General features: G+C 41.4%; 1 protein-coding gene across 1 annotated transcript; it reads left to right on the top strand.

The window, feature by feature from the left end:
• The first annotated feature begins 2364 nt into the window (after positions 1 to 2364).
• Positions 2365 to 6746, top strand: LOC147024365 (uncharacterized). Its single transcript, XM_085883673.1, has 4 exons — positions 2365 to 2462; positions 3162 to 3237; positions 5947 to 6044; positions 6508 to 6746. Exons 1-4 carry the CDS (start codon positions 2443 to 2445, stop codon positions 6614 to 6616), a joined length of 303 nt encoding a protein of 100 aa, XP_085739799.1. The 5' UTR covers positions 2365 to 2442; the 3' UTR covers positions 6617 to 6746.
• The last annotated feature ends 3995 nt before the right edge of the window (positions 6747 to 10741 follow it).

The following is a 10741-nucleotide window of genomic DNA, read 5'->3' as shown; positions in this document are numbered from 1 at the left end:
AGGCCAACTCTCCATATAGTATATATTTGGGGATCCTCCCATATTCTATTTCGTCGACATACCCGAGCTGGTGAAGTCGGCATTGTCTGAGCACTGTTAATGTTCTTGGTGTCTGGGCACACATGAGTACTTGGGATTCAATTTATGTGTGATATCCTGAGTATGTGTCTAAGCCCTAAGGCTACACATGTGGAAGGAGTTTTCTTTTTTTTTGATGCAAGTAGTGTCCAAGACTTGCTGCCATATAAGAGCCTGCTGATAATGCAGGCCATGTCGACTGCCACTTTGATATGTATGGTCAGTTTGTTATTACACCATACCCTCTTTGCTTGTTCAATGCATCTGTTGATTTTAGCTTCCAGCGAGAGGTTGGTGGTGATGTTAGAACCCAGGTAGACAAACTGGTGGAAAATTTCCAGCTCGTACTTGTTGATCGTGATGGCAGGGAGTTCTTTGATACTTTGACCCATTACTTTGGTCTTTTTCAGGATGGTTGTCATATTGAAATCCTGACATGCCTGTGGGAAGCAGTCCATGACACTTTACAGATGTGTCTCTATATTGGTAGTCACTGCAGCATCATCGACAAACAGCATGTCTCTGATAAGTGCCACATGCACTTTGTCTTTTGCCTTCCGCCGAAGGATGTTGAAAAGCTTCCCTTCACACCGACTGTGCAGGTAAATCCCTTCAGTTGATGATCCCAAGGCATGTTTCAGCAGGAGTACAAAGAAGATCCCAAATAAAGTGGGAGTGAGAATGCATCCCTGTTTGATTCCACTGTGGATGGCGAAGGCCTCTGGTTATGAACTATCATACTGTACTGTTCCTTTCCTGTTTACATGGAATGACTGGACCATGCTGAGAAGCTCTGGCAGGCAGCCAATCTTAGCCAGCATCTTGAACAGGCCAGCTTTGTTCACAAGGTCGAACGCCTTGGTGAGGTCAATGAAGGCAATGTAGAGTGGCTTCTTCTGTTCTCTGCATATCTCTTGCAACTGCCTCAATGAGAATATCATGTCGATTGTTGACCTTTCTGCTCTAAAGCCGCACTGTGACTCTGGGTGCACCCTGTCAGCAAGTTTCTGCAGCTTTTTCAAGACAACGCATGTGAAGATCTTTCCATAAATACTCAAAAAAGATATTCCACACTTCTGGTGCCTTTGTTCTTGTCGAGGGTGATTATGTCAGCATCTCTCATGTCCTGTGGCATCATTCCTTCTTCCCAGCACCGACAGAAGCTCATGCAGATGTATTTGTAAGGAGCTCTTCCCACATTTGATGACCTCTGTTGGAATTCAATAATTTGCAGCTGCTTTACCTGCTGTTAGGCTTTCGATAGCTTTGCTCACTTCCTCAACAGAGGGTTCCTCGTCCAGTTCCTCCATCATGGGCAGACACTCCATAGCATCCAAGGCTGTGTCAGACGGTGTTTTCCCTTGAGTAAAGCTCAGAGTAGTGCTCTACCTAGCTCTCCATCTGTGTGCCTCTGTCATGGATGATCATACCTGTTGCAGACTTCAGAGTGGCTGGCTTGTTTGTGTTGGTCCTATTGCCTTCTAGATACCATCGTACATACTTCCGATGTTTCCTGTCTTGGCTGAAGAGTGAATGCTTTGGCAGAGCTGAAGCTGGTCGGCATTAGCACAACATTCTCTTGACTTTGCTTCAGGTTGATCTCAGTGCCTGCAGTGTCTTCTGACTGGGAAAATGTCAGTGAATACTACATGCCTTGCCTCAATGATGAGGGTAAGCTCATTGGAGTTAGCCTCAAACCAATTGTTCATCTTTCCCTGCTTCTTTCTGAAAATTGAGAGTCCTGTGTTGTGAACGGTGTCTCTAAGGTAGTCCCATTTCTGCTGAGCATCGCTATGCGGGTGATCTGCAAGTAGCACATCATCCAGCACCTCAAAAAACGCTTCTACTTTCTCCGGATGTGATGTACTTTACTTTCTTTACTCAAAAAAAAACTTTACTCCAAAAACGCTTCTACTTTCTCTTTCTGGCATCAATATGAGACTTTCCTGCTTGTTTGGAGCAATGTATCTTCTTTGGCTAGAGCCTAACCTAACAACAGACCAAAGAGTAATCAGTATTGCAATCTGCACTGTGGTAGGTACGTGTCTGGATAACACTTTTGATATGAGACCATCTCATAATGATCATAATGCGACCACTCATTTCCTGTCCTGTGCTGATGCATGAGGTCAATGGTCGAGGAGTGATTGCATCAATGGTGGTAAACTTCTGAAAACGTTTTTTTTCTACAACCTTTAAAACCTGAATTTTATTTCAATTGAATTATATACTTGAACACAAGAACCCAAATCACCTGTTTTAGCACTTTCAAAAACCTTTTGTTTTGCAGGACTTGAAAAAAATATTCATGCCTTGAGGGTAGAGTAACTATGCGAAGCCTGAGAATCGCACTCACGCTGTCTCATGCCCTGCGGACAGAAAAGGTGTGTGAGATTCTGCATTTTGACAAATATGGTGGCACATAGTGCTGTGTGGTTACCATCACGCCTGTTATGCAAGGTTGACAAACAAAACAATATAGATCATGCTCACAAATGCAAAGCAAGAGTTTAAAAGACTCTTCCCATGTCCTTTTACTCAAGACTGCATGGGTGGGGTAATATGTTGTATGAGCTCTCATTGATTTAAGTACTGCAGGCAACATTTACAGATGGTGCACTCAAAATTTAAATTGTCTGCATTCAATTATTGAACATATAAATTAAAAAACAAAACAGTGGGCTTTGCCAGCATTTTGCATTAATTTTATATTCCTACACAGATGCTGGAATTACAATGCCAAACCACTATCAGGTTTTTTTTCTCCAAATAAAACTACTTCTGGAGTACAATTTCTATCAAACGGTGGTCCTGATTAAGATTGGAGTAATGGCAATTATTGTCATTATTATTATTATTATTATTTCTGTTTGAGGATAACTTCTTTCTTAGCAAGAGTGATTTGGTGGTTGAGTAGGTGAAAATTTGCTCATCCACCTAACTCGTGTGGGTTTGTTCCTCTTCGACATTCAGTTTGGATTTCCAGCTATTCTATCTTCACACATTGGTGTTTCAGGATTCCCTAGTCATTTTGCAATAAATGTGTTCAACCTCATGATATTGTTTGAATATGTCTCCAACAGGATATTACATTCATTCATTCCCAGGCAGAATGACACCAGACCTAATCTGGCTAACTGCTGGGACAGCTGGCAAATGGTATGTATCCAGAATATGTCCAGCATTGTTGGATATCTTTGTGTTCTGGCAATGACTTATAAATGTGTTTATGTGCCAATGAGACTTCTTTATGCAACTACAAATGGTGATGGATATGGTAATACCCACTGAGTATAGTAAGGTAAAATAATGTATGATGACATAACAAAGCATTGTTAGGTTGCTGGAGAAGTCATATATATGAATTACAGTATAGGGTTAGAGAGAAATTCTAATGGGAGGGAAAAGACTAATGAGAGGGAAATTCTGGAAACTTTTCAAGGAGTTTCAAGCGATGCCACAGAACTGTTTACAAAGTTATTTGTTAGCTGTGTTCAACGAATGTGAAAAACAATTTACGACAATGTCAGGCCTTTCGGATTAAGTTACGAAATTGATTGTATCTTCGAACATCACATTGTATTGTTAACAAAATGGGAATTTTCATGCTGTTTATGATTTACTATGTCAGATATGATTTGTGTCCCTGATGATTGACATAACTGATGATATATTAATGCTGTATTGCTTAAGTTTCGAATATTTGTCAATTTTTTTATTAATCCACATCATCATTTGGTAGATGTAATTTAGGAATTTTAATTACAGCAGATGAGACAGATGGGACACCCTTGCTTAATGTCCATCTGATAAACAGTGTACCTTGTGATGCAACGCCTTGCATGTGAAGGACCAATCAAACAGTTTCTAATCGGTTGAGATTCGACCCCAGGCTAAGCAGCTCAAAGGTAAGTGTGCTACCTCTTCACCATTCTATTAGACTGTGCCAATTATGTGTATATGGGCCAATTTAAACTGTATACTGAGACGTTTGCTCTTTCGTGTTCCTAATTCCACTTATGGGTAGAAACAATATAGTCTTCCTTGATGTTCCACGTGCATTGAAACTCTTAACGATGGGAGTAGACCCTCATTGGAGAAAGAAAAAAGGCATTTCCTCATCATGTGCCTTTTGAGCACCAACTGTGTGGAGCATGACATTTATGTGAACAGCATGTGTTAGTACTTTGAATTACGTGGGAACTGCACGTTCCACACACAGTGATCAAATGAACCTGCTATACTTACTTTCACAATGCCCTTAAAAAGGCAACATTGCCTATCTTCCAAAAATAATGATGAATGCAGCAAACTAAAGAAAAAGAAAAAAAAAGCTGGTTCCTGAATATTTTTGAAACTAATTTGCAGCAAATGTTTTTGAAACTGGAGTTGAATAATTTCGCACTCTGTCATTAAGTCAAACTGCATATAAACTGCATTAGCACTCTGTCAAACTGCATTTAAAAATAAATTAACTTTAATTAAGCATAAAGCTCCATTCCCTCAGATTCGAGTCTCTTATGAAGCAAAGAAATATGAAAGAGATTCACGCTTTAGTCTTGCTCGTTTCCTTAACAACAGGGAGATTAAAGGGTTCTTTTGCAGAGTTTCGCACGTGAGTAAATATTCCAGAGGATTGCATCTCTGACTCACGAAATAGCCTTAAAACATGGAATGTACACCAATCGGTGCACAGTTTCACTATTAGTTTTAGCTTTGAATTAATCTATACCATCCACCTACTCCTCTTCCCCCTCCTCCTCCAAGACCCCTCCATTCTTGGAACGACTTCGTTGACTACTAGAGCTCTGTTTCCGAGCAGCTCGTATTGTTGTTCATTGTGGTTTACCACTCTTTCCTCTAAGTTGTGAAGCCTGCAATTTTTACTCTTTTCTATCTTTGTGGTATGTGTTATAAATACATCAGTATGTGCCAACTTTTTCATGAGAGTTGGAGGCTCAAGGAATTGATAAGGGTGTATTTTTTCTCCCTTTGATCTCCATTTAATCTGATCATAAGCATTGGAATGATAGCTATCCATCTTGCATATCCCAACTCTCATCTCTCTCTCTCTCTTTTCCTTGACTGAACAATCCAATATGATATCACCGATCATGTGTTGGTTTTTCTCAGTACCCTTCAGGCAATCTTGTTTAAAACAGTAGGATTATATCGACCAAGTCAAAAACCATCCATTTTGAAGCTGATTTTCAAGAAGGAAGTGTTAATTTTGCTTTTTACTCCTCATGCAATATGGTGTCAAACAGTATAGGCCAACAGGCTCCACCAAAAGCCTTGCCATTGAAATCTGAATTAGCCTTGCCTGAAGGGGAAAGGCTATTAGTGGGGCAACTTAGCATAACAATTGTGCATTTTGTGACGAAAGCACCAAATTTGGTACACCAGTAGCCTATCATATTATGAACAGATTTGGCTATTGGGCCATCTCAAAATTTTTGATGGCAGTGGAAAATGGCTGCCACAGCCATCAGCGGCTGAATTTGAGATGGCCCAATATCCAAATATGTTCATAATATGTTAGGCTACTAGTGTGCCAAATTTGGTGCTTTCTTCACAAAATGCACAATTGTTATGCTATATTTAGCTAAGTTGCCCCACTATATTGTAATTGATCAGTGTATCAGTCAATGAGTGAGTGTACGTGATCGGTCTGCGCACAGGTCTACTTTAACTTAAGTCATCCAGTCTTAGATTTCAAGTAATCTATATAACCCGGTGAGACTTTGCACTTTATAGCTCTTTCTCACTTCAAAAAAGAACTTCGAACAGAGTTGTCTAATTTAGCCACAAGTGAAGAAGGCCACATGAAATTGTGTTTCGATAGAACATTTGCAACATTTCTCTCAGGCCTTGCAGTTCATCTCAGACTACAGGCTCAACTCTTGTGCTGAGGTGGCCTTACTTACCTCTTCCTTCTCAAATCTACTGAAAGCTACAAAATGCTGGTGAGCATCTATTTTGTTAAATATTCTGTACACTTATATAGATGGTTCTTCACACCGAGTTGTGTTGGAAGTTTCTTCATGTGTTTTGAATTTCTTAACTACAGTTGGCATATAATTTCATAGATCGTTAAGAAAAAAACATAGAAATGGTATACTTTAGGTCACAGATTTTTCTTCAAGTTTCAAATTTCATGTTGTTCTGTCCTTATTCATTTATTTATTTATTTTATTAAACCCCAGCACTTTATTCTTCTTTGATATTTGGAATTTCTAAACTGCAATTGGCATACCATTGTATCGATTATAGCGATACACTGATACTGTAAACCTGTATAGTTTCAGTCGGAGAAAATGTGAAAACCGCAGAGAGGAGAATGAAAGAGCACAACTAACTTCTTAAATTTCTCAAAAAGACAAAGATTCAAAGTTCAACGTTTTCAACGTGATCGTAAATACCTTCCAGGTGGGGATTGGGAATGGTGATCGAGCAAGATGGTTATGAAATTGACCACACGATCCAGGAAGCCATTGTCAACCCTGTGTTGGTCATCGATAAAGGCTACTCTCGCTGAAACATTTGAATTCCTGATCCTTTGTCTTTTTGCAGCAAAACTTGCATATCTGTTTTTCGTTCTGTGAAGTTGTCTTTTAATTGCCTAGATGTGGTATATGATACCGTCTTTTGTTGATAAAGTGCCTAACTTGTGGATGACTTTTACATTTGGAACTTATATACTCACTGTATCTTAGAAACAAAAAAAAGAGATTAAAAAAATTTTAAAAAGATTTTGTCTTGTAGGCCTCAAATATATTGTTTTAAATAAGAGCAAGTTTGGTCTAACTAACATGTCCACATAAGATTTCAATGCTCAATTGAATGTGGAATTTTACGTGCATGTCCTAAAAGCTCATGTTTCACGATTCTGGATTGAATTTCATGCATCCTTTCATCAAGCTGTGACAAGTTTACAGCATGGTGTTGTCTTCCGTTTTCTTTTCTTTTTTGCTCTGTGATGTGCCAGAGGGTCCTCAATATGCCTTGTGCCTGTATTTACCTGCAAAAAATTCCTCAACTATTGATTTAGTGGGAATGTTTTTTTCAGAATATACCCTTGAGTGTAACTCTGGGTTGGACCATTTAAAACAATGGCTCATCATGTTGGAACCCAGATTCATATCTCATGTACTCTGTGCATTCGTACATGTACTCCATGTCTTTTTCCAGCGTGTGTCCCGTGTGCAAACTTTTCATTGAGCAGAAGGGCAATGGGAAATATACTTGGAAGTTCGAGTACAGAATGTCCATAAAGTCCTTGTGCAACTTTGAACTCCGAAAACTTTTGATATACACATTATATAAACACACTATAATTGGTGCATGAAAGCATAATTAATAACTTTTTAAAACAATACTATACAGTTCAATTTCAACGAATCGATGAGGAAGCTTTTGCAGCTGTTCAGGAATCATTTGAACAATGTCCACATAAATGTTACAGAAATTCTTCATCCCGAAACGACATCTATTGAATCTATAAGACAGCAATTTTTTACAGCAAGATGGTGCTCCTTGCCACTTTGCTTGTGGTGGGCGAGAGCTTTTGGATATTGTTTTCCCAGAGAAGTGGATCAGTCGACGTGGATCAATTGCTTGGCCCCCTCATTTCCCTGAACTGTGCCCATTGGACTTATTTTTATGGGGCCATACAAAAACTACTGCTTATTTATCAAATCCCCATTCTTTGGAGGAACTTAAAGCTAGAATCACGAATGCAATTCATGACATTGTTAAGAAGCAAACTGAAGAATGTTTATGAGTTAGAAAGCATAAATGAACAATGTATTGTGAGGGATGGCAGTGTTTAAAGTTGCATGAGGACTTTATGGACACCCTGCATAACACATCCTTAAATGAGAAACCTGACCTCAAGTTATAAAATTATAATAGTTAGCAGTTATAACGTGTGTGTGTGTGTGTGTGTGTGTGTGTGTGTGTGTGTGTGTGTGTGTGTGTGTGTGTGTGTGTGTGTGTGTGTGTGTATGTGTGTGTGTGTGTGTGTCAGTGTGTCATTGTGTCATTGTGTCTCCTCCATAATAAAATGAAACCTAATGGCCTGACACTTTGCATACATGCCAAGGGAACTCCAAGGGAGTACATGAATGAAAATTGGTTATTTGGGTAAATTTAAGTACCCCTTTTGAAGATAATTAACAGCCTTATTTAATTACATCTTTTATCAAGGCATCATCCTTGGTCAGCCCCTGAGTCGGCCCTCTGTCAACTTGCTGCAGTCTCAATTCACCATTTTGTTTGGCCTGCTCATCAATGCTTTGACTTGGAATAGGCCACAATGGTTTCTTAACAATAAAATGTTGATGAATTTTTTTTTCACTTTCTTCACTCATATCATCAAATGCCCGATCATCATACATACGAATCACTGGATACATTTCAATGCTTATAAACGCCCAGAGAGATTAATGTTCATGGTTTTATTTCATTTCCGTATGCGATATTACTTGCCAAGCTCTCTGCCTGAAGCATAGAGCAAACATCCAGAGAGTTGATGGTGGTTGTCTCCAGACTGCCTGGACAGTGTTTGTCTCTGGATGTGTCCAGGCGGTGTTTATCTCCAGTCGTGTCCTGATGGTGGTTGTCTCCAGAAGTATCTGGACAGTGGTTTTCTCCAGATGTGTCAGGGCTGTGGTTGTCTCCAGACGTATCTGGGTGATGGTTGTCTCCAGATGTGTCTGGGTGGTGGTTGTCTCTAGACATGTCTGGGTAGTGGTTGTCTCCAGACGTGTCTGGGTGGTGGTTGTCTCCAGTCATGTGCAGATGATAGTTGTCTCTGGAAGGTGTTGTCTCCAGATGGTGTTTATCTCCATGCGGTGTTTGTCTCCGGACTGAGTTTGTTTCTGGACAGTATTTGCCTTGCCTCTGGGCAGTGTTTATAGTATTACCAGTAGAAAATGTATTTCAGACATTTTTTTTTCTGTGGACATCACTGAATGTGTTTAGTATGCCCTAACCAGCCGTTCCTCATCAACCATTTAAATGGAGTGCTTGTTTAAGTGCTCAATAGTGGTGGGAAGATGGATTCCAAAGTACTCGATTCTAACCATAAAATCAAAAGGAATTGGGAAGTGAACTGGAATCGATGTCGATTCCATATCATTCCCACTTCAAAGAAAGAAGCGTTTTTTGGGGAGAAAATTGTTTTCATCCCTGTTTGGCATGTTCCACTTACGCATGGCCAGGTAATGTATTAATTGAAAAGGAACATGCCCCTAGGACGTCCCGTTTGCAATATAGCAGCAAAAGCAAGTCATTTGCAAATTAAACACACCCAAAGGGCATGTTCCTTTTCAATGAATAGCAAGGCATTTGGAGTTGGCTGGTAAAGCGTGCTGATTGCTTTGCTGATGGACAGGTAGGCACTATCTTGACTGAAAATTTTAACAACATGTCATTGTTGTTTAACAACAAGTGCAGAATGAAACTATTTCGGAAAGGTTAAAGAAGACAGTCCGAACGTTGCACGCTCACTTTGTTAAATAGACCTTGCTGATTACTGTAATACGTCCAATATGCAAAAACATGTGAAAAGCAAACACCAGTGAAAGTACATATTCATGGCATTTGAGAATGTGAATTCAAAGAAACGAAAGTCTGCAACAGCAACAACTTGGCTTTCACAATCGGCGATTGAAAGCACTTTTATTCCAGTAATGCCCTAGTACGATGGCTTCCCTTCTCCTCCCCTCCTGCTGCCTTCCCTTCCCCTCCCCACATGCTGCCTTCCCTTCCCCTCCCCTCACACTGCCTTCACTTCTCCTACCCTCACGCTGTCTTTCCGTTGCCTCCCCTCACGCTGTCTTCCCCTCCCCCATACCTCATCACTCCCCTCCCTCCACTCTCTTTCTCATCCCCCTCCCTTCTCCCTCTTTGCCACCCTCCTCCTCACTCTCCTCTCCCTCACCCACCTTTTCTCGCTTCCCTTCCTCACACTCTCCTCTAGCTCCCCCTTCCTCTCTTTCCCCTCCCTCCCCTCTCTCTCCCCTTTCCTCACTCCTCCCTCTCTCCCCTCACACTGCCTTCCCCTCCCCCATACCTCCTCACTTACAATTCTCCTCACTCCCCCTCCCTCCTCTCTCTTTCTCATCCCCCTCCCTTCTCCATCTTTCCCACCCCCTCCTCACTCTCCCCTCCCTCACCCACCTTTCCTTGCTCCCCTTCCTCACACTCTACTCTATCCCCCCACCCTTCCTCTCTCTTCCCCTCCCTCTCCCCATTCCTCACTCCTCCCACACTCCCCTCTCTCTCCCTCACTCCTATTTCTCCCCCTCCCTCCTCTCTTTCCCATCCCCCTCCTCACTCTCCCCTCCCTCAACCACCCTTCCTCACTCCTCTTCCTCACACTCCCCTTCCTTACACTCCCCTCTCTCCTACCCCTCCTCTCTCACCCCCTCCCTCGCTTCCCCATCCCTCTCTCCTCCTACACCCCTTCCCAATCCCCTCACTCCCTTCCCTCCATCCTCCTACACTCCCGCCTTGTCCCCCCTCCCTCCTCTTTCTCCCCCAATCCCCTCCTCTCTCACCCTCCCCCATTCTTTTTCCCCTTCTCTCCTCCTCCTCTCTTTCTCTCTCTCTCCCCCCTCTTCTCGTATTTCCATTAGTGAAGCGACAAGTTGTATTT

Source organism: Eptatretus burgeri, chromosome 6 (assembly GCF_056783735.1).
Source record: "Eptatretus burgeri isolate ZD-2024b chromosome 6, Ebu_testis_v1, whole genome shotgun sequence".
Taxonomy (NCBI): Eukaryota; Metazoa; Chordata; class Myxini; order Myxiniformes; family Myxinidae; genus Eptatretus; species Eptatretus burgeri.
The sequence above is the reverse complement of the archived record's forward strand: the minus strand, read 5'-3'. Positions and strand labels throughout refer to the sequence as shown.